The sequence below is a fragment of the Lemur catta genome, chromosome 8, assembly GCF_020740605.2.
Source record: "Lemur catta isolate mLemCat1 chromosome 8, mLemCat1.pri, whole genome shotgun sequence".
Taxonomy (NCBI): domain Eukaryota; kingdom Metazoa; phylum Chordata; class Mammalia; order Primates; family Lemuridae; genus Lemur; species Lemur catta.
This window is the reverse complement of record NC_059135.1, coordinates 1,360,156-1,387,673: the sequence shown is the minus strand read 5'-3', so window position 1 is coordinate 1,387,673 and position 27,518 is coordinate 1,360,156. Positions and strand designations below refer to the sequence as shown.

At 67.8% G+C, this 27,518-nt stretch overlaps 1 protein-coding gene across 1 annotated transcript; it reads left to right on the top strand.

The window, feature by feature from the left end:
• The first annotated feature begins 433 nt into the window (after positions 1–433).
• On the top strand, positions 434–27,050 carry GPC1 (glypican 1). Its single transcript, XM_045559944.1, has 9 exons — positions 434–824; positions 20,910–21,068; positions 21,396–21,787; positions 22,402–22,567; positions 23,628–23,758; positions 23,861–23,980; positions 24,081–24,214; positions 24,546–24,721; positions 25,157–27,050. Exons 1-9 carry the CDS (start codon positions 659–661, stop codon positions 25,387–25,389), a joined length of 1,677 nt encoding a protein of 558 aa, XP_045415900.1. The 5' UTR covers positions 434–658; the 3' UTR covers positions 25,390–27,050.
• Positions 27,051–27,518: the final 468 nt, after the last annotated feature.

The following is a 27,518-nucleotide window of genomic DNA, read 5'->3' as shown; positions in this document are numbered from 1 at the left end:
AAGGGATGCCGATTTCGGCTGGGGGCGGGGAAGCCCCTGATTGGGGCGCGGAAGTCGTGATGTCACGTCCGGCGGGGGAAGCCCTGCCTCGCGCACCCCCGCCCCCGTCCCCGCCCCCACAGGTGGTGCTGCAGCCCTGGGCGCTGGGCGTGGGGGGCCCGCCCTCTGGGACCCCGGTCGCGGCCCGCGCGCTCGCTGGCTGCCCGCGTCCCACCCAGGACATCGCTGGGCTCGCGGGAGCCGGGCGGGCCCTCAAGTCCCCCGGGAGCCGGAGGAGAGCCCGGTGCGCCCGGATCGCGCCCCCGCGCCGCGCCCCGCCGCGCCCCGCCCGGGTACTCCCTTTCCTCCCGCCCTGCGCCCCCCGCCCCTCTCCCGTGGCCGCCAAGGGGCCGGGCCGGCGGCGGGGGAGGCGCTGAGCCGGGACTGCGCGCCCGCCCGCCGCGCTCTGGGCGGCCCGAGCGAGCTGCCGGACCTCGCGCGCCGCGCCGCCGCCGCAGCCGGCTTTTGTTGTCTCCGCCTCCTCGGCCGCCGCCGCCTCTGGACCGAGGGCCGCGCGCGGGGACCTTGGCTCTGCCCTTCGCGGGCGGGGGCTGCGCGGGGCCCGGCCGGGACCCGAGAGAGGCGCGGGCGGGCGGCCGGGGACGCCGCCGGCCCCGCCATGGAGCTCCGGGCTCGAGGCTGGTGGCTGCTGTGCGCGTCCGCCGCGCTCTTCTGCTGCGTCCGCGGGGACCCTGCCAGCAAGAGCCGGAGCTGCAGCGAGGTCCGCCAGATCTACGGGGCCAAGGGCTTCAGCCTGAGCGACGTGCCCCAGGCGGAGATTTCGGGTGAGTTGAAGGCGCGGCGCCCGGGGACCCCGACCCGGCCGGGCTCCGGGCCCCAAACCCTGTAGCGCGCGGGGTCTCTCTTATGCCCCCTGCTCTCTCACTGGTCCGCCCAGAGCGGCCGCACGCCCCAGGCGCCGGATCCCGCCGCCTGCGCCCGGCGGCCCGGGCCCCTAGTGCCCCTGCGCCTCCACTCATCTGCACCCCCACGGCCCTCGCCTCCCAGCGCCGCGCCGCGCCGCCCTCCCTCGCCCGGGTCTCCTCCGGTCGGCTCGGCCGCCTCCCCTCGAACACGCACCGCGCCCCTTGCCCGCGGAGCAGTTTGGGCCGGGCGGTCCCGGCGCGGCGCGCTCCTCCCTGGCCGCGGCTAGAGCTGGGCGTCTTCGGCCGGCGTCTCGGCCCAACGCGCCGGGGACTCCGAGCCCCGGGGCAAGGTGCGGGGCCCGGCGTTGGGGGACTGCCCAGGCTCGGCGTGGCCGGGCTGTCGGGGCGCCGCGGGCGGCGGCCGAGGGCTCCCACACTCCCGGAGGCATCTCGGGTCCTGCCTGGGGATTCCCGCGGGGTCTCCAGCAAGGGCAGCCCAGATGGGTTTTCAAAGTGGACCCCCTCAGTGCAGGGGGCGGGGAAGGGGGGGCAGAGAGGCAGGCAGCGAGCCGGGCGCGTCTCCGGAGCTGAAGGCCGCCGCCTCGGGGATTCCTGCCGAGCAACTTGTGCGCGCCTGGGCCCCCGCCTGGCACGGGGCGGCCTGGAGCGGCGAGTCCAGCTGCAGGTGGTCGGCGCCTTGGATCCCGCCCAGGGCCAAGTCATTTCTTTGTAAGAAGCGTGGTCCTCCTGGCGGCCGCCTCAGCCCTGCAGCTGCCTGCAGTTCCCTCCCCTCCCTGCGCCTGGGAGCTTTGGGGACAGAAGTGTATGTGCGGGTGGGGCGGTGGGCGCGGTGTGGGAAGGACCTCCTGCTCCCAGCTCCCTCCGCAAACGTGTGGGGAACCACCCCGGGTCAGTGCAGGTGCAGGTGCCTGCGCTGGGACCCTGCGCTGGGGCCAGAGGGACCCAGTGGGCAAGAGCAGAACAGACCAGGTTCCTGCTCTGGGGGCCCCTCCCAAACTGGGGGAGTGGAGTGCGGGGGAAGGGCCACACTCGAGTGGGGACTGGGGACACGGAAGGAGTGCATCTGTGGAGGGTGGCCTGAGGTTCCTGTGCCCCGCTCTGCGGATGAGGCCCTGTCATTGTCAGGCCACCTCCTGCACCTGGCCGGGCTCCCCGTTCCCTGGACCAGGCATGGCTGGGTGCCTGGCAGCACCGGGCCCTGGGCACACCGCGGTCCCTGCTCTGCAGCACCTGTGCCCCTCACACACAAGAACCGGCACCTGCGCATCCCTGGCCTTTCTGGCGAATTCTTCCCCAGACACCAGGGCATGTGGTGGTTGAGTGGCTGCACCCCCTCCCCCAGCCCGGGGTCTCGGGGGTGTTCCTTTGGGAGCCATCACCCCCACAGCGCGTTTTAGCACATCCACACCCACTCGGCACTTGCATCCTTCGGGACCATCCCAAACTTGCTTGCGGTCAGAGGCCGCTGTTCCCAGTTAGGCAGAGGAAGAGTGGCAGAGTGTCAGCGGCAACCAAGGGCAGGCACCGTAGGGAAGGCGAGGGGGGTCGAGCCGGAGAGCCTGGGTCCTGCACCTTTGGGCTGAGAACGCAGTGAGTTAGGGACCCAGGACAGGCAAGTGGTGTTGGCTTCCCTGTGTGATTTGGGGGGGCCCGTCCAGCTGGGCGTGCCAATGCCCTGCCACTGAGCATCATGCCGGCCATGGGCTGGCGCCTGCTGCCAGAGGTCGGGGCACCACCCCCTCCAGGCCCGCAGGCTGGGACTGCTCTCTGGGCAGGGTGACCGCCTTTCCCGCCTGCCCTCTGGGGAGAGCTGCTCTGTCTGGACCCCCTGTGGCTGCACCCTCACTGCCCCCGGAACTGGAGAGCCCCCTACAGGGCCGGGGCACTGACGGGAGTGTGGCTGCCACGTACGTGAGAGAAGCAGGGTGACCTCCCAGGACAACGGCTGTCCTGGGGCAGCCAAGCCCCTCGTCCCTCCTGCTCTGTGCCGCTGGGCCTGGCCTCCGCGGACCGGGCGCCCTCTGGTGGCCCCGCGGCCCCAGCTCCTTCTGGAGCCCTGGACCCTCTGCCCTCTGGGGACCCAGACTTCTGCGGTGGGACCTCCTGGGGGGGGCCCTGGGCTTGGACACCTGCAGAGTCTGCCCTGGGCTCCGCTGGCTCAGGCGGGGTGGGGCGGAGACCCGAGACTCCTCACGGTCGGAGGGGAAGGAGGTGGCCTTGGGTGTGTGGGTGGCCTTTTCAGCCTCTGCCTGAGGGACCAGAAAGGTCAGCGGTGACCGGAGACTTTACCCATAAAAGAGGGAAATGTCAGATGTGTTGGGCTCCCGTTGCAGACTTTAGTGACGACAGTTGTCCCATTTTACGGGCGAGGAGGCAGTCTAGGAGGCGGCAGGGGACCACGCCACTGCGGCTGGCAGTGCAGCTGGCTCCCACCCGGCGCTGCCCAGACAGCAGAGCCGAGTCGCGGGGCACTCGTGCCGAATCACCCATGTGCCAGCATGTTCCCTGCAAGGTTGTTCCTGGGCCTTAGTTGTTCCCTGGGCAACTGTTTGCTTATTCCCGGGGGTCCCAGTGCCCCCGCCTTGGGACACGAGCTCTCTGGGGCGGGACCACCACCGTCAGGTTCTTGTAGCCACAGACCCGGCCTGGCTCCTGGTTCTCTGTAGAAACTTGCCGGTGGAGCCACGCCTGTCCCGATGTACGCCCGGCCGTCCTGGGCGGGGGCGTGGGCGATGGAGGGTGAGGAGGGTGTTCTCAAGGTCCCCCAGCCTGGGGCCGCGTCGGGGTGGGGTCAAGGGTGTGTGGAACCCTCAGCATAGCGGAAACTGCCGGCTCCTGTGTGCTGGGGTGGCAGCCTGCCCTCCGGCCGGGGTGGGCACCGTGTGCCCTGGAGCCTGCACCAGCGACCCTCCTTAAGGCCCCTGGGCAGGAACCGGGGGTCTTTTCCTGTCCATGCTGGGTCTTACCACCTGGGTGTCTGGCAGAGTCTGAGGGGAGGGTCCTCAGAGGCCCCAGAAAGGCTCGTCCTGGCACGTCACCCCTCCCTAGACCAGAAGGGTCCATGTGCCCTGTTCTGTCCAAGGCAGAAGCCCCCATGTGGCTCCACTTGGGTCCCTTGGGTGGCCCTGCCTGTACCCTGCTGCCTGGTCCCCCCACCGTGTGAGGAGCCAAAGCAGGGCTCTGGGATTCACCATCCCAGCCAGAGGTGAGGACCCCTGCACGATGCAGCCATCTGGGTCCCTGCGGGACCCCGAGCCTCCCTCGCCAGGCAGGCTACTGTGCACCTCCCCCTGCCAGGAAGCCCCCGCCAGGCCTGGGCACAGATGCCAGCTCCCCACCCGGCCCTGTGCCTGCATCTTCCCCTGTGAGAGTGAAAACCATCACAGCCACCACGAAGGTGGCCAGGAGGGGGACAGTGCTGGCTCCAAGCGGGCAGCCTCAGGCCCAGGGCCCCTTGGCCACGAGGCCGTGTGCAGCCCTCTCAGGGGATGTCCTATAGCTCGTGTGAAGCACCTCCCGTGACTGTTTCATTAACACATTGTGGGGGTCTTTGTGGACCCGTTTTGCAGGCGAGAGAACCAAGGCTTGGAGGAGCCTTTTGCTGAGGGCCCGTCAGATTGGCCCAAAGCCCGTGGCGTCCCCCGCAGCCCAGTGAGGCCCGGCCAGGCTGCTCTGTCTGGTGTTTTCCGGCCTCCCTGCCTGCTGTCTTCCCCGTCCGGCCTTTCGCAGAGCGGGGGGGAGAACTGGCCACTCCAGCCTGCAAAGCAGGGCTGTTCCCAGGCACCAGGGGCACGAATTGGGTGACCCTAGAGTGTGCACAGAGGATAGCCTGGCCAGCCCAAAGAGAAGCCCCAGTGTGTCCCCAACAGGGGGAGACGGGCCTCCCCACACTGGGCCGAGTCCCCCAGGAATAACAGACAACCCATCCGCCGGTGCCCCCAGGGGGACAAGACAAGTTGATCTGTTGGTGACTTGTGCCTCCTTGGTGGCACTAATTAGGGACAGTGTGAGCCTGTGTCAGCAGGTCTGCTGCAGGCCGAGGCCTCCCTGGCGAGGACCTGGGGTCACACGGCGGAGCTGGGCTCGGGCCAGGAGGAGAGCGCGGTGGGTGTGGGGGCACAGCCGTGTCTGCTCCTCGCCACCCGCGTGGTGGCACAGGTGTCAGCTACGGGCTGGCACTAGACTCGAGACGGGGCCTCGCCCCAGGCCACACGGGAGTCAGGTCGGGCCTGGGCTTGCATCTGCCATGCTGGGCCTGGGCGTGCCAGGCGGTGAGAGGGAGGGACTCCCCCAGCAGACCGCGGCCCGCCAGGCCTGGTGCAGGGGTTCAGGTCAGGACTGGGCCGCGGTGGAGGCCGGGAGGCTGTGGCCATCCCCTCGTGCGCCTGCCTTGTCCGCGCCTCCTGGCCTGCAGACCTGGGCGGGGGGTGCAGGCTGTTGCATTAGGAGAGGGCTCCAGACCGGGGCGCCTGCTGGAGCCTCAGCTCCCGGGCCTTTCTCGCTGGCGTTTGTCTGGGAACAGGCCCGGGCAGGTGCCCTGAGCTGCTTGAAGTCTCCTGGGGGTGGGGTGTTGGGGCTGGGTCCCCAGGAATGGGGCGGTGCTCCCTCCCCCTCCATCCCCCTCCAGGGCCCACGCCCAGGCCGCGGTGCCAGGTGGGAGGTGAGGGCTGCCCTGTCCTGTCACTGTGGCCTCCAGCCTCCCTGGCTGCTCTCGGTCAGCCGTGGGTGCCGGGGAAGCTCTGGGTGTGAGGGGCACACACCTCCTGCCCCGGATTTGGTGAGTGTCGCATCTTGGGTGGGTTTCGGAGCCCCTGGGGCGGCCGGGCCAGCCTCACCCCTCCTCTGCCCTTGCCTCAGCTTCTCCCAGCCCCACCCTCCCTCCCAGCAGGCCTCCCCGTGCGCACACGCTTCCGCGGGTGTCCCCCACACTGCGGGTGGCCCGGGCAGGCCGCAGCTCCGTGCAGGGTGGTAGATGTTCCCAGAGCCTCCGTGTGCAGCTCATGCCAGGGGCCGCACATTCTGGGGAGTGTGAGTCTCTCAGGGCTCCGGTGACAGGTGACAAAGCACCGCAAACCCAGCGGCTTAGACGACAGGAGTTCATTGTCTGGAGGGTGCATGTCTTCGATCAAGGTGTCGCCGGGTGGGGTCCCCTGGGGGCTGTGGGGAGACAGTCTGTTCCCACCCGCTCTCGGCCTCCGGGGGTCGCTGGTGCCCCTGGGCCTGTAAATCGGTTTTCGTCTTCCCCTGGCGTCCACTCTGTGTGTGTCTGTCTCCGCGTCCCGTTTGTGTAGGACACCAGTCGTGTTGGATTAGGGGCCACCAATGAGATCTCACCTTAGCCACTTACATCTGCGAAGACCCTGTCCCATACCCAACTAATGTCACATTCCCAGGTGCCTGGGTTAGACTGACACGTGAGTTTCGGGGGCCCAGTTCAGCCCGTAGCGGGGAGCGGGCCCATCGCACCTGCCTCCTGGGCCCAGCCCCTCCGTGTGGCGGGAGAGCCCCTGGGCTCTGGATATTCGGTGACTGTGGCCTCCTGCGGGCCGGGCCGTCCTCTTGTGTCTCCAGCCTGGGCTCAGGATGCCGCAGATGCGCACCGAGACCCGGGGACAGCGTGGGGTCCGGCCCACCCACGGCGTGCTCGAGGCACAGCCCAGTCCCTGAGACCCCGGCTCCCGGCCTGCACTGCCACAGTCCCTGGCCAGTCCCCTCTCTCTGTGTCAGAGTGGCAGGGCTGTGTTCTGGATGTGACGATTGCCATCGCGGTGGTTAGAGCTAGTGACCTCTAACCCACGAATACATCTTCCTGGTGGCGTGTCATAGGCTTAACATTCTCATGGGGGGCGGGGAACTGGGCTGGAGTGTCCAGCCTCAGTGGCACCAGTGTGCCTTGGACAGGCCTCAGGGTCCCCCCCTGTAGGAGAGAAACGCTCCAAGCAAGGAGGGGCTGAGCCCGCGGGTGGACTTCCAGGGGAGGCAGGGGCTGGGGGGGGCAGTGGGGCTGGGGGAGGTGGCCCCGGTGGGGCTGGGGGAGTAGCAGGAGGCTGGGGGTGTCAGGGACCTGCGCGGGCGCACGTGGCAGCCCGTCTCCCCAGGCAGTGCCCAGCCGAGGCGGCACACTGCTCATCTGTGCTCCATGCTCCCTGGTCCTGGGGCCCTGGCGGGTGGCAGGGCATCCCGGGGCCCTGACACTCCTGCGCGCCCACTATCACCCCGACCTCAGTGGCTGCTGCTTCTCAGAGGAGGACAGCCAGCCACGGGCAACCAGCCACACGCAGACCGTCCCCGAGGCCTGGCCTGCAGCTGGGAGCAGACAGGAACCCCGGTGACGGGCCTCCCAGGCCGGCACGTGGAGTTCTGTGCTGGGCGCTGTGAGTGGACAGGGTGAGCTGGCCGGCCCTGGGCACCCCTGTCCTGGTCCCCCTGCCGAGATGACCCGGGAGCCCCAGAGCAGGCAGGGCCGGGCATCTGCCAGGTGGGCTGAGCACCACTCGGTTTGCAGATGGGGAAACTGAGCCCCAGAGAGGGGTCCCAGGGCTCAGAGCAGAGGCAGGCGAGAGGCCTCGCTGCCCCAAGCCAGACCTGCCACCTGCTTGCTGAGTGAGTCACCCCTGCCCGGCCAGCTTGCAGGGGTGAGGCTGGGTCAGAGGCTGGGGAGCTGGGCCAAGGTGACAGACCACAGGTGCAGAGAGGGGACCCAGAGGACTGGGGGGTGCTGAAGCCAGGACCGGCAGGGTGTGGGGCTGGGTGAGGCTCAGCTGCCATTCAGCCCACGCTGGGCTGTGTGGGGACACGTGTCCAGGAGGGCCCGGCCAGTGGCGGGGAGAACAGGGCAGCCTCAGCCGACACGCCTGGCCGGGTCTCCTGAGGTCAGAGCTGGTCCTGCCGGCGGGTGCCAGGGGCCCCGCCTGCTGTCCTGCCTGCTCGTGGGGGACAGGGGAGAGCCGGCGAGGCCAGGGGGCACAGGGCTTTCGTCCTCGGTCCCTGCCCCCAGCTCAGGGTCTAGTGAGGACTTGCAGGAGCCCCCAGGCCCAGCCGTCCGTGGCCCGGAACCTTGTCCGCGCCCGGCTGGTCTGCCCTGGGGTGATGGATTCGGGCTGCGGCACCCCCAGTGCTCTGAGGGACAGGGTGGCACATCTCCTTCCTGAGATGGCCGAGGGGACCTGTAGGGAAGCCCGTGGCATGTGCAGACCCTCAGACACCGTCCCCAGATGCTGAGAACAGCTGTCCGAGCACTTCGCAGCCCACCCCCCGTGTCTAGGGCATCCTTGGAGTCTGGGGCCACCTGCGGCCCTCCAAGCCCGTGCCCCCGGGGAACCCTGTGTGATGTCCAAGTGTCTGCTCGGGAGTCTGGGCCGTCAGTGCCCATCCCCGGCTCTGGGGGCCTCGGTGAGCACGTCCCACCCACCTGTGACCATCTGCCAGGCCCTGGGGAGAAAGCTGATGCCACCTGCCACCAGGGTTGGCTCAGGCATTCGCAGGTGTCTCCAGTTGTCATGGAGCTCGGGACACACTGGACCGACAGAGGTATTTTAAGAGACAGCTCTCTTACGCGATCCAGCCCCTCTGTCCCTGAACCCCCGCCCCTTCCCCCAGCCTGGGGGCTGCACCCAGCATACTCCTTGGGATCTTGGCGTCCTCCCTTCCAAATGGCCTGGCCCCAGGACTGGCGCCTCCCTGTCCGGCGTGTGGACGCCGGGGCCTGGGGGACGTTGGGTTGAGGGGAGCTGCAGGTCAGATGCAGACACCACCTGGGACCAGGCGGTGCCCCCACCCAGGAGCAGCTGCCCTGGGACACTTTTGCCATCACAGCACCTTGGCGGGGGGCAGGGTGCTCCTGGCACTTAGGGGGTGAATCAGGGAGCCCTGGAATCTGGCGTGTGCGGGATGCCCCCAAGAAGCTGGGGGTACCGTCCACAAAGGGCAGGAGCACCCCCACGAGGAATCCTTGAACTGGAGCTCAGACAGGACCATACCGGGCAGGGCGAGCTGGGGGAGGGGGCACCGCTCTGCTTCAGGGGGCCGGGGGCGGGGGTGGAGTTGGTTCTAGAAGGACAGGGAAGCCGTGGTGGATAGACACCAGCATGGACGCAGCTTACCCCAGATCTAGGGTCCTCAGCACGGTGCACGGATGAGGTTCAGGGGCAGAACTCAGGGGGCTCGTGGGCCTGGCTCACCTCTGCCCAGAACTTGGCATTCTCCGTACTGTGAACAGTGGCATCCAGGGCCTGGGACTTGGCCACCAACAGAAACTGGTGGTATTTTTATGTCCCTTTAAATTCATAGCAGGTCGCTTGGAGTACCGCGTGCTCCCACCGGGACTTTGAGATTCTGGTTGGTGTTAGCTCCGCTGCTGCTTCCCGCACCACAGCGTGTTCGCGGGGAGGCAGGTGCAGCACGTCACGGGTCCTTTTGTGATGTTCTGACACTTACTGCACAAGTGGCTTCCTCTGCGATCGACCCTCCGCGTACCTCTGTGCTTCAGACACAAACGCCATCCTGGGAGGGCGCAGCACAGCGAGCGCCAGGGCGGGAGGCCGGCGCCCAGGGGGGCCTGGCGGTGGGGCGGGTCCCCGGCACCCGCGCTGAGTGAGCATGGCCGTCCGCCTGCGTGGGCCGTGGGGGTCACAGATCGCAGCCCTGGGGGTCACGCAGCAGCCCCCCAGCTCCCACTGCGCGCCGGGTGCTGTTCCTGGTGCTGGATGCAGCCCCACAGACGCGCTCGGGCAGACGCGTGTTAGAGGTTTCACGTGAGCAGCGGCCTTGCTTGGCCATGTGACCAGGTGTTGCTTGTGTAGCTTAAAAATGAAGGGAAATCACACGTGTGAGTATGAACATCTGCACGTGAGGTTTACAACCTCGCACCCACTTGAGTATCGCAGACCCTCCCTGCCTGGGACAGGCCAGGCCCCCAGACGTGGCCCAGCCACTCTCTGGTGCACAGCTGTGGCCGGCGCGTGCCCTGTCCTCAGTGGTGGCTGGAGAGGCTTGCGTTGCTGTCTCTCCACTCACGGCGCAAAGGCCCCTGGTGCTGCCCCCGTGGGACCCTGCTGGGGCCGGCTGTTCCCCACCCGGGACCCGGCCCCCCTTTCTCATGGGGGGGCCAGACTCCTGCAGCATCAGGGACTGGCCTGCTGAGAGGACCAGAGAGGAGACTCGTGGGAACAGGGAGGGCTGGGTTCTCCCGTCCACACATGTGACCAAAGGAGGAGGGAGGGGGTCAGTGCACGGTGGGTTCCCGGGCAGCAGGGGGAGGCTGGCATCAGAATCGGGGGTGGACCTGCTCCCCGAGACTGAGCGTCTTGTCTCCAAAGGGAGAGGGGCACCCCCCCGCCCCGTGGGTTGGGAGCCCAGCCTGGCGTGTCTGAGGCCCCTGCACAGGTCTGGCCTGGGAATGCCTGGGGGGCGGGTTCTCCCCCAGGCTGAGTAGCAGGGCAGTGAGGCCGGGTGGGGAGGCAGGGCCGGGTGCTGGGTGGCCAGACCCCAAAGCCCGGACAGCTGTGGCCAGAGGTCTGTTCCAGTCGGATGGCAGGTGCCTTGGGGGACCCCCACGTGTCTTCGTCCCTTGAGCAGAGACCCTCTGAGCTGTGCACCCCGGGGGGAGGCTGCTCTGGGCGCCGAGATGCAGCAGGTCCCTGTCCTCGCTCTGAGAGCCTCCGCCTGGCCAGAGCGCACAGTCCGCGGTCACTGCAGAACACCAGGAGGCCCAGTGCTGTGCCGAGGGGGCCTGGGAGGGCCACTCTGAGGCGGAGGCGTCTGGGCAGACAGGAGGGACGAGGAGGGGCGCGTGGGTGTTCGTGCCCGGCCTGCGCTTACTCCCGTCGGCACCTTGACCACAGGGTTCCCAGGGAGGCCACCTGCTGGGCAATGAATAAAGCCACACCCTTGGTCGAGGGCCATGTCTCTTGAAAGCAGTGGCCATCGCCAGTGGCTGTTGTCTTAGCAAAGGGCCTCAAAGGAAGCCAAACCCTGGTCTGCCGGACCCAGCCAGCCTGCTGGGGTTGAAGTGCTCGCTGTGTGACCTTGGGCAGAGTGCTGAGCCTCTCTGTGCCCGGCACGTGTCCTGTCAGGAGAGCACCTGTTGGCGGGGAAGCCTGTTCTTCCCTACGCCCTGCCGCCCCGTCTTGCAGAAGGCGAGCTGCGGGTGAGGGCACCCCCTGGGAGGGAGCAGACCAGGCTGAGGGGTCAGGGCTCAGGGAGATCCGGCTGGAGGGGAGGCCCTGCCTTGTCACCAGCACGGCTGTGGCCTAGGCGTGGCCCTGGCTGTCACAGGGAGGTGTCAGCGCTCCTGCTGGCTGGCTCTGGCTGTGAGAAGTTGGGAATTGCAGGAAGGTCACTGCCAGGCCCCTCCTGAGTGGCACCCACGACAGTGTCCCCAGGGCTCAGCTACAGTGGGGACAGGGACACAAGGCAGGCCAGGAGGTGCCCTCGGCCAGCCTTGGAGGGTGGCAGCTGGCTTTCAGGAAGGGAGCCGACGGCCGAGCCCCAGCGAGGCACCACAGTCCCTGCAGAGAGGGGATGGGAGACCGTGGCTCGGGTCAGCCTGTGCCAGACCCCGGTCTATGGCCCTGTCACTGTCCCTGGGCCCCTCTCTGGGGATGGGGCTGGTTCCTCTGTTCTCCCTGCCCTCCCACCAGCTGTCTTCCTCCAGGGATCTGATGTGGCGACACCACCCCACCTCTTGCCAGAGCTGTCTCTTCAGATGCCCGTGTCCCTCTGCCTGCCAGGCCAAGCCCGGGTGTGGGCAGGGCAGAACTCCACGCCTCCATGGAGACCCAGCTCCTCGCGGGCACTGGCTTCCAGCGTGACCACCCCTCAGACACTGGCTGGAGGGGTCAGTGGGAGGTTCCCACCTGCTCCCAGGACCCAGGGACCAGGTGGCCCACGCAGACTTGTCCTGGGCTGTGAGTGCCCGGCGTGCTCAGCAGGCCTGGGAGGGATCCTTTCTGGCAGTGGGTTTTTGTGACTGGCAGGGTGGCTGGGTGTCTGTCCCTCCCCCCACGTGGCCTTGCAGGCTCCTGCCCCCAGGCCTGGGGACATGCTAGGTTTCGGCAGCTCCAGACCAGTGATGGGACGGTCCGGCCAGCAAGGGTGGCCAGGCCTGGCTCTGGGCGAGGCCCCCTTGGCTCTAGTTTGCAAGTGTGGCCTCGTCTCCGTGTCTGGGACCACTGGGCTCCCATGTACCCCCTTCAGTGAGGAGGGGCAGCTCTCAGGCCCTGGGAGGGAGATGGGCACCGGGCAGCAGGTCCGGGACAGTGGGCGAGCCCCGGGCCCCTGTGAGCCCGTCTTCCCACTGCAGGCTGGGGACAGTTGCCCCTGCCTGTCAGCAGAGGCAGTGCTGGTGGTGGCCGTGGCCCGTTGCTCTCCAGGGGGACTGGGGCTGTGGGCAGGTGGAACCGGCTCCGACACCCACGTGCCCCTGCTGCCGGCCCGGGCCAGGTCGGACCGTGCAGACACGGGTGCCCGCCTGTGACGGGGGCTGCAGGAGGGGACACCTGTGTGACCTCACCACAAAGGGCTGCCAGACTTGGCTGATAAAATACAGGACACCCAGTTAAATTGGCATTTTAGACAGACATGAGTCGTTTTGTAGTGCGGTGTGTCCCAAGTATTTTAATTTCAAATACCATTTTCGGTGTAAGTGTGCCCCACGTATGTAGTATAAGTTTGTCCCAAACGTTTTTGGGGGAAGAGTCGTTTGCATTTTGTGGTAATATATGCACACCGTAAAATTTCCCATTCTAACCGTGAGAGCGAGGGGCGGTGGCACTAAGGACACTCACACTGTCACACGACTGTTCCCACCGTCTACCTGCGGACTCTTTGCATCTCGTAAACTCTGCGCCAACTGAACACGAGCTCCCCGTTCCCCTCCCGAGCCCCTGGCACCCACCACTCTCTTTCTGTCCCTGTGGATGTGACAGCCCTGGGGACGTGGTATCAGTGGGATCAGGCCGTGTCTGCCCTTCTGTGACTGGCTTATTTCACTGAGCATGACGTCCGCAAGGTTCTTGGCGTGTGTCGGGATTTCCTTCCTTTTTATGGCTTGATGCTATTCTGTTGTGTTACGTATGTGCAGCTTGTCCGTTCAACTGCTGATCCACATCTGCCGCCCCCCCCCGGCCCCGGCCCCGGCCCCGGCCCCAGCCCCGGCCCCGGCCGTCGTGCGTGGTGCTGCCAGGAACATGGGTGCGCACGTCCCTGTTCAGTTTCCTGCCTTCAGTCCTGTGGGGACAAATATGTTTATACTGTACTAAAAAATACTCCATTGTGTGTCTGACGCCCAGGTGTAGCTGGTGCCCCGCGGTGCAGCTGCAGCCCCGACCGTGCCTGGCCCAGAGCCCGCACACCCAGAGCATGTTGGCTCCCGCCTCGGCCTCCGCCTGCCGGGTCGGGAACTCCCCTGGGCTGGGCTCACGGGGCCTGGCAGTGGGAGCGGCGGGGGGGCTAGGGCTGCTCCGAGTGCGGCCCCTCCTGGCCCAGTGACCCCGGGCAGGTCACTTCAGCTCCCCCTGTGTGGGCTCCGTCAGCAGGAACGGGAGCTGTTGTGAAGATGAAACGATTCTACCCCGGGCGGAGGGCTAAACCCTCGCCTGGCCCACCGGGCACGCCTGCTCGCAGGGGGCAGCCGGGCTCCGGGAGCGAGGGAGCCCCCTGCCGTGGGGCATGGCTTTCGGGCCACGTTTGCGGTGAGCCTTGTCCCCTCAAGTGCGACACTGGACAGAGATGGTCCCCGTCAGACTGGTTTATATGTGTTTGTTTACTCAGCGCCAGGTCCGGCCTGGGTGCTGTGTAGTGGCAGGTGCAGACAAGGGGAGCCCCCGGCAGAGCCCTCCAGCTTTGGGACTTAGGGGGCCTCAGGGAGGCAGGAGGCTGGGCAAGTGCTTTGGCCCAGAGGGACCTGGGAGGGTGTGGGGGGAGGAGGGGTTCTCGAAGGAGGGCTGGGCAGGGCAGAGGCAGGCCTGTGGGGTGGGAGGGTGACTGGGGGCAGGGTGCCAGGCCTGGGGGTCGGCTGGTCCTGGGGCGGGCTGCCAGGCCCTCCGCTCCTTCTTCTTCACCTGTCCCATGCCAGCGTTTTTGGAGCTTGACTTTCCTGGGGCTCCTTTGGGTGCTACGGCAGGGTCTGCTCTGTAGTCCGGCCCAGCTCCTGTGTTTGTGCCACCTCCGCCTGCTTGGCATTCGGGGCAGTCGCTGTGTGTCCCCCGGCGGCTCTAGGATGTCACCTGTGCGTTCAGCAGGGAGGCAGGGCCAGTCCTCTTCTCAGCCTCAGAGGCTGCCGGTGGCCCCCGTGGTGGGGTGTGGGCAAGCCGGCTGGGACAGCTGGGCCCCTCGCCCTCTGCCACCTGATTTCTACCCTCACGGCTGCCAGCAGGGGTGGGCATGTGGGTGTGCCCGGCTGAGGCCCTCTGCAGCTGGCAGGTGAGCCTTCTGGGGAGCACCTCACCCCCAGGCTCCGAGAGTAGGCCTGTGCCCTGCAGCCACGGACCCTGGTCTTCTGTGTGCCCTGGGGCCACAGCAAGGGCCTCGGCAGTGTGGCAGCTGGCAGCCTGGGAGGGGACCTGGCTTCATGGCAGGGCTGTGACCAGGCCACATCCGATGGGGCCTCTGTCATGCCAAGGCAGCCCCAAACCTGCCGTTTGCTGGCAAGGGAGCCCGCCCCTGGGGTCCCCCGAGCAGGGACCAGGCAGCTTAGAGAGCAGCCTTGTGAGTTACTTGGTGAAGCCCCCCTCTTTGGGGGTGTTAGGTGTGTGGCCTGCCTTGACGGGGACCTTTTTCCGACAGCTGTCTGTCTAGCAGGTCTTTGTGTGCCACCTGCAGACTGGCCAAGAGGGCCGAGGGGGACTCTCAGCACTCCCCTGAGGGACAGCTGGTGTGGGTGGGTGGTTTTGGTGGCTGCGGGTGTCGTGGGAGAGCTGTCTGCTTTGTCCAGGGACGGACCTGGGAGGAGGCAGGGGCCGTGTGGAGGGGTGTGGCCAGGTCCGGGGGTTGGCATTGCTTAGGGAGAGCTGATCCCGGGTCCTGGGCACAGCTGTGGGATGGAGGCCTGTGTGCCCGGGACTGGAGGCTGGAGGGTGCAGGTACAGAATGTGGGTGACAATGGCAGACTTTGAGTGCCCAGACAGCAGCGGGGACCTGGTGTTCAATGGGAGAGGGACTCTCAGGTGGTCAGCTGCCACTCTTCATCGTGGGGACAAGGAGAGAAGCCTGACACCGCCAGCCCCGGCTGCCCTGCGCACCGGCCCTGCGGAGACCAAGGCGCCCCGTGCGCCCTGGCGCCCAGGCCTGAGCCCGCAGGCGGGCGGGGAGGGCCCGGCTCCGCTCGGCGGCGGCGGGCCGTGGGCAGCAGGCCTGGAGGGGCTGGGCCGGCGGCCGAGGTTTCCAGGGAGACGGGGGCGGCGCCGAGCGCGGCGGGCGGGGGCTGTGGGAGGAGGCACGTCCCCGCGCCGAGCCGTGGCCCTGCGCCAGTGCGGCTGCGGCGCTGCCCGGGGCGGCTGCGCGCCAGTCCTCCGTCCGCCGCCGCCCTGCTCCTCGCCTTCCCCGGCCCGAGCCCTTAGTCCCGGCGCCTCCTCCGCAGTCGCACGCGCCGCCCGGAGGCCACGCAGCTGGGGTCGCCGCCGCTGTCGCCGCCGCTGAGAAGGGGGTCCCGCGCCACGGCCGGTGGCGTTTGCGAGCTGGAGGAAGCCCAGGCTGGAGGAGCCCGCCGCTGTCGCCGCGCGCTGTCCCCATGTCTGTGCGCACCCTCCATTCTCACTCCCTCCTCATCATCATCCTCATCTCCACCCCAGCGTCCCGGCGCCACTGTCTCGGCCCCGCCATCAGCTCCCTCCCACCCCGCAGCCCCTCTTCCCTCGTAGGGAGCCCGAGGCCGGAGCCCACTGCACCCTATCGGCCTCCCGGGCCGGCCCCCGGCTCGCCCGCCTCTTCTGGTCCCCGCGCACCCCGCCTGCGCCCGCCCGGCCGCATCCCGCAGCAGCCCCGCCGCCCTCCCCACCCCCACCCGCTCCTCTGCTCCCGGCTCCTGCTGCAGCCCCCTTCCTGCAGCAAGCCCCCCTTCCTCCAACACCAAGCCCATCCCCCTCCCCCGTGTGTCCCAGCCCCGGAGAGCCCCCTCCTCCACCACTCCCCCCACGCCTGCCGCACACACTGCGACAAGCCCCTTCCCCGCCAATCGCAGCGCCCGCCTGCCGCAGCCCCGGCACCCGCGCCCGCCCCCCCTCCGCGCCGCTGCACCCACTGCACCAGCAGACCCCTCCCCACCCACCGCCGGCGCCGCCGCGTCCCCAGACCCCTGCGCCTGCTCCGCCCCGGCCAGGGGCGGCTGGAGACCCGCATGGGGCGCGCAGCCCCCACTGCGGTCGGGGCGCAGGTGCCGCCCAGCCTTTGTTCCGCCGACCCGCCGGCCTTGCGCCGTCATGGGCAGCTTCCGACGAGAGACTTCGCCGGCCTGGGGGCGGCCCCTTCCCACCCAGCGCGGAGGTGTCCGCAGCCAATGCCCCCCTCGGCCTCTGGTCCCAGCGCGATGGAGACTCTGCGCGGCGGAGGGGCTCCTTGGTGACACTGTCATTTGGGTGAAATGGTGGCAAGGGCTCTGGGTAGCCGGCGAGGGGAGGGAAGCGTGTGGGCGCGGAGGTGACAGGTGCTGTGAATGGCCTTAGTGAGGAGGGAGGGGGGGTCTGAGGCCGCCCTGGGGTCGGATGTTATGTGCTGGGTGGACAGGGACTGGCCGGGGCGCAGGCTTTGGAGGGACAGGGCAGAGATGAGAAAGGAAGGTTCTCTGGAACCTGCAGAGCAGCACCTGGACAGTGGGCACTTCCTGGAAAGTGTCCCCTGGGGCCATTTGTCCAGTGCCTGCCCCCTGCAGGCTGTGGACGTGCCAGGAGGGTCCTGCCCCACTGGAGAGGGGCGGGGTCCTGGGGCAGCGCCGGCCCAGGCAGGCTTCGGGAGGAGGGTCTGATGCTGGAGGAGAGGCCCCGCTGGGGGTCGGAGGGGGTGGAGGGAGAGGCAGGGAAGACCTGGCTTCCCCCGTGGCCTGGTCTGGAGGCCGTGGTGCCTGGAACTGTGCACGTGACTTGTCCTAGCAGCACCTGGCAGGCGGTGCAGACCACCTGTCATGCTGAATTAGAGTCTGTGCGGGTGCGGGGTCCGTGGTGCAGCGCGTTTAGGACACAGTTGTAAAGGTGGGTTGAGCAGGCTTTGCAGTCTGCACCTCCTGTGTGAGCTGTGGAAGCTTCTGGAGGGATGGGCGTGGCATGACGCCACCATCTCTGCAGTCTCCTTGGGAACCTCGGGGCCACGGATCGTGGGCAGCTGCCAGGCTGGGTCTGGAAAGTGAGGTCCTTCCGGCACAGGGATGGTGACACTGTGGGGTGGGGTCTTGCCTAGAGCTGTGGGGGGTGGTGCTGCAATGGTCGGGGGGAGGCTGCTGGGTGGGGACACTGCGGTGTCAGCAGGTGGCAGGAGGGTGTGAGCCTTAAATGCGTTTAAGCCTCAGGCTGGCAGGGGGCTTAGCGAGGAGAAGCAGAGCGTGGAGATGCCAAGACAGCACCATTTCAGCCTGGGGAGCAAGAGCCTGGGGCTTGGGAGGCTGCAGGTTTAGGGACCACCGCAAAGGGCTGGGGTGGGGGAAGAACCTGCCCTGAAACACACAAGCCCCCTCCAGAAAAATCCTGGGAGTGCCAGGGGAGGGAAGAGTCCCAGAGGCTAAGCAGGGGAGAGTTCTGGAAGGACAGGTCAGCTGTGGCAGATTCAGCCAAGGTACCGAGGAAGGAAGGAGGGGACAGTGACTGGCCCGGCTGGAGCAGGCAGCCCCAGTGCAGAGAGGAGGCAGTGGGGAGGGAGGGGCCGATGCCTCCCTCAGGTTTGTGGGAGGGGCAGAGAGGGAACAGGACAGCGGCATTCTCTTCCTCCTGAGAAGGGGGCCGGGAGGTGGGGAGGTTCCAGGTGACAGCTGGACTTGCGCCTGTCCCTGTCCAGCAGACCCTGTCGCATTCTCCCAGGAGGGGGCTTGCAGAGCCACCTCTGCCCGTCTGACGTCCAGGACCAAGGCTCGCCTGCGGGCCCAGGCCGGAGCTGGCGGTCGCGGTAGAAGGAAGCGAAGCCTCCTGCCTCTGACCACGCCCCACCCCGCAGCAGGTGTCCGGGGGCCGCCTCCACCCAGCTGCCCGGGGCCCTCCGCCGGCGCCCAGGCTCTGGCTCCGTGTCTTCACTCCCGTGTCTTTCCGAGGAGGGAGGGAGGGACGGGGGCTGTGCTGGGGCAGCCGGAACAGCCCAGGTCACCGGGCGGCTGGGCGAGGTGGCCAGGCAGGGTGGGGGTGAGAGGGGCTGCAGGGAGGCGGGGGTGAGGGGGGCCGCACACAGCTGCGAGCAGGAGGGGGGCTGGCCGTGCCCCCTGAGCAGAACCTGCACCTGGGGGGCTCCTGTGTTTCTTGGGTGTCCTTGTCCACACCCCTCCCTGTCTATCCTCAGCCTCTCCCCCGCCCCAGTCTGCACAGTGAGGGGTCCACTAGGGACCCTCGGGAGGTCTCCAGAGGGAGAGGCCCAGTGGGAGGAGCCAGCAAGGGATCGGTCCCCCCTTCCAGCCCGGCAGTACAGCCTTTGCAGCCTCAGCCTGTAGACATCCAGGCAGCGTCCGGCGCCTGCCCTCTGCTGTGACCCAGCAGTCCTGACTGGGGTGCCCCGTCACTGCTGAGCACGGTGTCCCTGGGAAGCCCTAGGCTGCCGTCCCCAGGCACTTTCCTGGGCCCTCCTGGCCCTGCTGTTGGGGAGGAAGTGGGGCACCTTTGGCTCCTGTGGGAGGGGGGAGCTTGAGCCGTTTCCTCTGGGGGGTGCACAGGGCCCCACCCTTGGGAAGACGTGTCCTGTGTCTGCTCCTAGCCACAGGTCCCCAAGGAGGGGTCAGAGGGGAGGTCCCTGCACTCAGGGACTCAGTCAGTAGAGGCTGCAGGGAGCAGAGCATGGTCGCTGGCGGATGTTCTCATGCCCCAGCCCCCTGCCCTGAGCACCTTCCCCACCCGGGAGGAGGAAAGGGACAGACAGGGACTGGGGCAGGGTGGCCTTCTCCACCAGGCCACAAGGCTGTCACAGCTGGGCTCCGGCCTTGCCCCAGCTGGCTCCCACGAGGCCCCCCAGCAGGCCTCGGGCTCACCAGGGGGTGGGCACTGCTGGGCTTGTGCTCGCTCTACCTGACTTGAGTGGGCATCGCTCAGCCCTGGGGCACGTGCTGGTTTCCTGCGGGGGGGGTTCCTCAGGGGGCCTGGGTGAGAGCCACCCACCCGCTTGGGCCTCAGCCCCTGCGTCAGAACATTTCAGGACCCCGAGGCTGGAAAGCCGCGAGGAGGGAGCGCTCTGGACTGAGCCCCCGGCTTGTGACTGCGGTGGGAGGGCTGGCGGGCTCCTCCTGCCTCTGCCCTCCCCTCCCCCAGCCCTGGGCCCCACCGTAGTGGCGCCCCCCCACCCTGCCCAGCCAGGACCCAGGGGTCCTTGCTGTCACCTCAGCAGGCACAGAGGCCACAGAGGGGCCACACCACAACTCCCCCTTGTCCCAGTGGCCTCCCAGGTGCTTGTGCTTGTGGGGGTGCAGGAGATAGAAACAGACTGGCCCGACCCGGTCCTTCCGCTGGGCTCTCAGGGCTAATTCAGCGGTGGGGTAGTGACTTAGGCTGCCCTGGGAAGGGGCTTCCTGGACCCCAGGCCTGGGGTGTGGCCCCTCGTGCAGTCACTCAGTCCTGGGGCCCAGCAGGGCTGCACCCTTCCCGCTGTGCTGCCAACACCCCTGTCCAGGTCACCTGGAGCACCCCACCCCGCAGGACCCAGGGAGGCTCTGCCCAGGCCGCCCCGCCCCACCCCCACCCTGCAGAGCCAGTGGGCAGCTTCCCTCCCCCCATCCCGCCCCTCCGTGGAGCGCAGGGCTGGCAGCCACCAGCCACCCCAGCCAGCACCAAGCCAGGAGGGACGGGGCCTCTCTCTGGCTCCTGGACCCAGCCCTGACCCTGAGGCTGCCCTGCTGGAGGATGTTTCTGGAATCCCGCCCACCCCACCCATCTGTTCAGCCCCGGCCCTTGCCTGCGCCCCCCCTGTGCCGGACCCGGTGGGTGTGGGTGGGTGAGTTCCTGGTATGCAGAGGGGGGGTCACTGCAGCCTTTGTAGAGCTGGAATTAGCACCTTTGGGAACGTGCACCGTGGGCCCCATCCTCACTCACTCCCGGCGGGAGGCAAGGTCGTCTGCCTTGGTGCAGCCACTGTCACTCTGCCTAGGACACCCGAGCAGGGCAGCCTGGGTCAGGTGCAGAGGGGGCTCCACAGGGACACTGAGGGGCACAGGGTGTGCCCCGCTGGCCAGGGGGCTCGGGACATGGTCAGATGGCCCCTCCACAGGGCCTGTCACCTGCACCAGGGTGTGCCCATCCCCCCACCAGACTTGTGCCTGGGATTTTGGGGGGCCACAGGGTCTCGCGGGGCTCCTGCATCTGGCCAGCCCAGAACAGGCAGTGAGAACTGGGTGCCTCCCAGGGCTGGTGTGGGGAGAGAGGAGGCTTGGGTCCCTTCTCCCTTCCCGTCCGCAGCCACAGGCCTGGGCGAGGGGCACCTGGTAGCCCCTTCCCCACCCCAACAAGGACCCCTGAGGCCAGCTCTTTGCTGGGGCCCCTGGAACGGGTCCTCGTGTGCCTGGTGGCAGCAGGCTGGGGCACAGGATGACACATCTACTTTGCCCCCTCCCCCAGGGCTTGCCCACAGGGCCTGGGAGGAAGCCCTACCTGTCATGTGCCGTGGGTGGCCAGGACCCAGGCCAGCCTTGCCCTGCCCCTGGTCTCTGTCTTCACCCAGGGACATCCCCCAGGCTGGCCAGCACCGAGCTGCGCCAGGTCCCAGCTGGCACGTCCTGGGCCTGCCACCCTCGCCTCTCCGGAGAGCCTGAGGCTGCCCTGCTGGCTCCCCAAAGCTGTCTCTGCCCCTCCCCCTCACGCCCAGCCCTCCCCACAGGTGAGCACCTGCGGATCTGCCCCCAGGGCTACACCTGCTGCACCAGCGAGATGGAGGAGAATCTGGCCAACCGCAGCCGTGCCGAGCTGGAGACCGCGCTCCGCGACAGCAGCCGCGCCCTGCAGACCATGCTCACCACGCAGCTGCGCGGCTTCGACGGTGAGTGCGGGCCTGGCGCCCCGGCCTGCGGGACGCTGGCACAGGGGGGAGGTGGGCGTGGGGGCTTCACCCGGTGGGGGGTGAGCTTGGCAGGAGAAGGGTGGGCGGAGGCCTGAGACCCGAGAGAGGACCCCGCACCTGGGCCTCTGCGCCCCGGCCGGGAGGGTGGGGTCTCGGCAAGCCCCGTGGCCCACCTGGCACGAGCGAGTGTGTTCTCAGAGCAGCGGGTCTCCCGGGTGAGCCCCCCACACCCCAGTGTGGCTGCCACAGTGTCCAGGCAGCCAGGGGGAAGCAGGGTCCCAGGCCTCACCCCCGACCTGTGCACAGACCACTTCCAGCACCTGCTGAACGACTCGGAGCGGACGCTGCAGGACGCCTTCCCTGGCGCCTTCGGGGAGCTGTACACGCAGAACGCCAGGGCCTTCCGGGACCTGTACGCGGAGCTGCGCCTCTACTACCGCGGCGCCAACCTGCACCTGGAGGAGACGCTGGCCGAGTTCTGGGCTCGCCTGCTGGAGCGCCTCTTCAAACAGCTGCACCCCCAGCTGCTGCTGCCCGACGACTACCTGGACTGCCTGGGCAAGCAGGCCGAGGCGCTGCGGCCCTTCGGGGAGGCCCCCCGGGAGCTGCGCCTGCGAGCCACCCGCGCATTCGTGGCTGCACGCTCCTTCGTGCAGGGACTGGGGGTGGCCAGCGACGTGGTCCGGAAGGTGGCCCAGGTATGCACAGCGGCCCAGGCCCACACACGGTCCCCAGGGCCCCACGCTCTTCCCATCTCCCCGGGCTCAGCCCTGGGTCCCCGAGCCTCGTGCCAGCCGCCTAGCCCTCAGCCACGCAGTGGCAGGGCCTGGCGACAGCATGTGTCTCGGGCGGGGTGGGACGGGCCAGCAGGCCCGGGGTCAGATGTGGATCCTGCGGGGTCAGGGCGTACGGGAGACAAGAGGGGGAGGCTCAAGCAGGCTGGGGCTCCCGCAGCCCTGCAGGGGCAGCATGTGCCAGTCCCCCTGGGGATGGGTGTGAGGCAGGCACTGGCCTCAGCCCCTCATAGCCCTGGTCCCCAGCCAGGGTCCCTGGCAAGTGACCGCCCAACTCCCAAGCCTCAGTTTCCTCGTCTCTGTGGCCGGTGGGGTTGTTCATGCTTCCCTGTGAGCGTTAGTGACAACAGTGTCCCAGGGAGTCCTGGCCCTGGGACTGTCCTGCCCCAGGGTCCCACTGCAAGTCAGGGTGGAGCTGAGGCCTCCTCTGCCCTCCACCCAGAGCCCCCACGGGGCTGGTCGGGGGTCCAGGCACACCGGGGTGCGGAGGCCAGGCTCAGGCTTTCTTCGCTCCCCAGGTGCCCCTGGGCCCAGAGTGCTCGCGGGCCGTCATGAAGCTGGTCTACTGCGCTCACTGCCTGGGCGTCCCCGGTGCCCGGCCCTGCCCCGACTATTGCCGAAATGTGCTCAAGGGCTGCCTTGCCAATCAGGCCGACCTGGACGCCGAATGGAGGAACCTCCTGGGTGAGCCCCACCCTCCGGCACAGCCCGGGCCTGTCCTCAGGAGCTCCCAGCCGGGGTCCCGGGGGGCAGGGGTCCCTGGCTCAGGGCTTAGACCCAGGGGTCTGGAGGGGCCTGATCAGGGGTGCCCAGTTCAGGGCCAGATCTGGGTGGAGCCATGGGGCTGAGGGGCAAGGATGCCTTTTGAATGTCCCTAGTGGCCCATGACTTGGGATGGCCACCCGGGAGGGAGCCCCGTCAGGACATAGTTCCTTGCCTTTCTCCACTGCATGAGTGCCCCAATATGCACACATACCAGCACATGTGTGACATGCATGAGCCAACATGTATGTGCACTGACATGTGGTGGGCCAGCACTCGTAAGCTGGCATGTACGTGTGCTGATACAGGACCAGTGTATGCCACCATGGCGTGCTTATGTGTACATGTCCCAACATGTGGGTCAAGATGCATGTGTGCTAACACATGCTAACATGTATGTCTGCTGGCATGAGGAGCCAACATGCATACATGGCAGCTAACAAGCACACGTGCCAACATGAGGTGGGTCAGCTCACACACTAAGTGCCAGCATGTGCATGTGCTGACACATGGGCCAACACGTGTGCTAGTGTGTGTGTGATGACATGGTGTGGGCCAACATAGAAACTTAGCAACCTGAGTAAGTTTTACACATGCGTGTGCTGACTGTATGCACACGCAGACACACATGAGCTCATGTACACGTGGGGTGGCGGGGGTGAGCCAACATGCACGTGATACGTACGCATAGGCTCACGTGGCAGCGTGCACATGAAACACCCACGTGAGCCAACTTGCCCAAAATGGAGATACGGTGGCAGCAGGTGTGCCAATGTCCTCCACGTGTGTCCGTGTTAACCCTGCCCATGGGCACACACGTGCTTACTGACAAGCATGCGTGACCACATATGTGACAAGCTGGGCCAACCGGAGTGTGTGCTCACGGAGTCTCCCATGCTGACCGGCCTTTTCCCGTGCGTGGAGACCGCGTGAGCATGCATGCATGCTGACGTGTGCGCACATGTGCTAACACCTGTGCCAGACTCCATGGTGCTCATCACCGACAAGTTCTGGGGCCCGGCGGGCGTGGAGAGCGTGGTCGGCAGTGTGCACGTGTGGCTGGCAGAGGCTGTCAACGTCCTCCAGGACAACAGGGACACACTCATGGCCAAGGTGCGGATGAGGGCGTGGTGAGCGGGGGGTGTCCCAGGCAAGCCCCTGTCCAGACCTGAGGGGCCCTGCTGCCCCTCCAGGACCCCTGCGGTGTCTCCCCAGGTCATCCTGGGCTGCGGGAGCCCCAAGGTCAACCCCCAGGGTGCTGGGCCTGAGGAGCGGCCGCGCCGGGGCAAGGCGGTGCTGCCGGAGCGCTCCCCCACGGGCGCACTGGAGAAGCTGGTGAGTGACCCCTGGGTCAGCCCCTGGCTGCGGCCACACCCCAGGGGTGAGCGGGGCAGGCTGGTCCCGGCAGCCTGGTGGCCTGACTGCTGCCCGGCAGGTCTCTGAGGCCAAGGCCCAGCTCCGCGACGTCCAGGACTTCTGGATCAGCCTCCCAGGGACGCTGTGCAGCGAGAAGATGGCCCTGAGCACCGCCAGCGACGACCGTTGCTGGAATGGGATGGCCAAGGGCCGGTAGGTGCCCACCTGAGTGGCCACAGACCCTCTTTCCCGTGGGGTCTCCGTGGGCTGTGCCTGGCCTGCGGTGCCATGCACAGGGGCACGTCCCACACGTGGCACACGGCAGGACGCAGGAAGCGGGCGTGGAAGGCCCATCCCCCACCTGTGCCAGCTCCCCGCAGCATGCACCATGCTAGAGGGGTCGAGGCCTCACACCTGTGGGGCCGGCATGGGCCCCCTGGCATTTCAAGCTGGGCGTCTCGGAATTGAGGGGCTGGGGGTGCCGTGCCAGGGCGGTGCCCCTTTGTGGGGGCTGGCACAGTGACCTGGGGCTCTGCTGCCCCAGGTACCTCCCCGAGGTGATGGGCGACGGCTTGGCCAACCAGATCAACAACCCCGAGGTGGAGGTGGACATCACCAAGCCGGACATGACCATCCGGCAGCAGATCATGCAGCTGAAGATCATGACCAACCGGCTGCGCAGCGCCTACAATGGCAACGACGTGGACTTCCAGGACGCCAGTGAGGATGGGGGGGCCCTGTGGGGGCTGAGAGCCGGGGGCGGGGGGCAGCGTGGGGGCGTGAGCCCCGCCCAGGAGAGGGAGGGTGCAGGGGCGCCCCCAGGCTCCCCCCCCCACCCCAGGCCCTCAGCCCACGCCCCGCAGTGGCTGTGAGGACCCTGCTGCCGCCCAGGCACGAACACCGAGCCCCCCGTGTCCCCGAGGCACAGTTGAGGCCTGGCCAGGACGTGGCTCAGGTGGGGACACCAGGAGGCAGACCCCGGGCTGAGAGTGTCCAGGCCTCCCTCGGGCCGGGCTGCTGGGGTCAGGGTGCCGCTGCCCTGGGCTCCCACACAGCAAGGATGTCGGGTTCCCCTAGCACGTGGTGTCTTAAGGGGGGACGCTGCACTTGGGTCCCAGTGGGGATGGGCCCGCCAGAGCCTCCTCTCCTTCCCAGGTGACGACGGCAGCGGCTCCGGCAGTGGCGATGGCTGCCCGGATGACCTCTGTGGCCGGAAGACCAGCAGGAAGAGCTCCAGCGCCCGGACGCCCTTGACACACGCCCTCCCCGGCCTGTCGGAGCGGGAGGGGCAGAAGACCTCGGCCGCCAGCTTCCCCCAGCCCTGCGCCTTCCTCCTGCTCCTCCTCCTCAGCCTGGCCCTTGCAGTAGCCAGGCCCCGGTGGCGGTAACTGCACCACGGCCCCAAGGGACCGAGGCCAAGGACTGACTTTGCCAAAATGTAGAACGGACGATATTTAATTCCCCTCGGCTGAGAGGCCCAGGCAGGGTGCAGGGCAGGTGGGGAAAGGGCGCCGTGCACTGGCCCCGGCCTGGCCTCACCTGCCCCCAGCTTTTGATTTTGTATGAGGCCTTCAGGTCAGCTGGGAGCCAGTGTCCCCAAAAGCCATGTATTTCAGGGACCTCAGGGGCACCTCCAGCTTCCCACCCCTCCCCCAGCTCCCTGCCCCCCTGCAGAAGCCGCCGCCTGCAGCCATGAGCAGCATCCCACTGGAGACCGTGAGTGGGCCTGTGCCTTCCTCCCCTGCCTCCTCCCGCTGGGGACGCGCCACCAGAGCCCGCCAGCCCAGGCCTCAGGCGAGGCTCCCCTCAGCCCCCTGCGAGAAGCCTGCAAGGCCATCGGGGTGTCCACGTGGGGTTAGCGGAGCCTTTGAGATCATGCATGACACCTTCCAACTCGGCAAGGGATCCAGCGCTAAGGCCCTGCCCTCCCTGGGCCACCGAGGGGCCCCCCTGCCTGCGTGACAGCCTGTCTGTGAGACTGGTCCCAAGAAGGCACTGCTGGCTGCTAAGTCTGTCCCGACTCTGTCCTCACAGCAGACCCACTCTGAGTGGTCCCTTGATGTCCAGACGAGGTGGCAGCTGACCACCCTCTGCCTCCCCCAGGGAAGCCGCGTGGCCTTGCAGATGTGGGCAGTCCCCTGGCACACGGTGCTCGCAAAGTGGCCCTTGCTGGGGTCTAGGCCTGTGCGAGGGCCCTGCCCCCATCCCCACCCAGACCAGGGCCAGGTCCCAGCTTAGGGGGACACAGGTCAGGGCTCAGAGTGACACGTGGCTGTCACCTGGCCCCAGTGATGCTTGGTGACCGGTGAGACCTAGCAGTGCAGACAGAGGGACGCCTTCCTGACCCCGGCCAGCTGACAGTTAAGGGCTTTTCCAGACGTGCACACACTTACGGACACTTCCTGTTCTTGTTCACTGAGAGCTGCTATCCCAGCTCCTCCCAGGTAGCTTTGCAGGGACGGGTCCACCTTGGAGGTGTTCATGGCCCCAGGACGTGGGCGCGTCCCACTCACGCAGGCTGTCAGGACCCCTCCCCCCGGCCTGGGGTGGGCAGGTGGCTTCCTGCCATGGAGGGGCCCTGCAAGGGGAAGGAGGGCCTCAGGGGCCTGGGGACACCCAGCTGCCATGACCCACATGGCCCTGAGAGGGCCGCTTAGCGCTGCTTTGCTCCTAGTCACTGAGTTGGGGAAGCCGCTGCCAACACAGTGGACCGAGGTCTCTGGCCACTGGCCGTGTCCCCTGGCACAGGTACCTGTTCCCTGGAGTCAGACTGAGCCATGCTGGGCCCGGGCTCTCCCAGCCGCTCCACCAGGCAGCCCCTCCCTGCCAGTGCCGGGATGGGCGGGGCACAGGCGGCAGCGCTCCTGCTGTCCCCAGCGGCCAAGGCCCCCACCGTACACGCGTCTCTGGAAGGGGCAGCCCCGAGGGGTCACTGGTCAGGGCAGCGGCCAAGCCTGCTGTGTCCTCCACAAGGTGCCCTTGCTGCTCAGGGTCCGCGGGTGCCGTGTGTTTGAGTCCTTGTATGAATAAAGGCTGGAGACCTACAACAGCCTGAGGCCTCGTGGCGCGCTGGGATCCCGCCTCTGGCGCGGCCCCAGGGAAGAGCACATCTCCCAGGCTGTGCACTGCCACGTGGTGACTTCGGGCACCTTGGGTGGTAGGGAGGGGCTTGCACACCTGCAGCGTGGCCCAGTGCTGCTGTGCAGGGTCTGCGCGGGCGCTTGCTGTGCCAGGGCGATCGCCCGTCTGCGTCTCCGTGTCCTGCCCGGGCATGCTCGGGTCTGTCCTGGACTGAGTACCCACCTGGCGCAGGGGACAAGGAAGGGGCCAGGGCACAGAGACCCCAGGCGGCCTCTGGCAAGTCCCACCTGCCTCCCACCTCCTCTCTGGGCACACAGGACAGCAGATCCTCTGACCCCCAGGAAGGTTCTGGTTCCTGCCAGGTGGCCTCAGACACCCGGGAGGCCAGAGAGAGGGGACCTGCGTTGTCCCGAGGCTGGGCCTGGCAGGGTCCAGC

Excerpts from the sequence above, each read along its gene's own strand:
- GPC1 (XM_045559944.1), top strand. The coding sequence starts at position 659 with ATGGAGCTCCGGGCTCGAGGCTGGTGGCTGCTGTGCGCGTCCGCCGCG. Across the intron at positions 21,069-21,395 it reads GCAGCTGCGCGGCTTCGACG|ACCACTTCCAGCACCTGCTG; the intron begins GTGAGTGCGGGC and ends ACCTGTGCACAG. Across the intron at positions 21,788-22,401 it reads TGGTCCGGAAGGTGGCCCAG|GTGCCCCTGGGCCCAGAGTG; the intron begins GTATGCACAGCG and ends TTCGCTCCCCAG.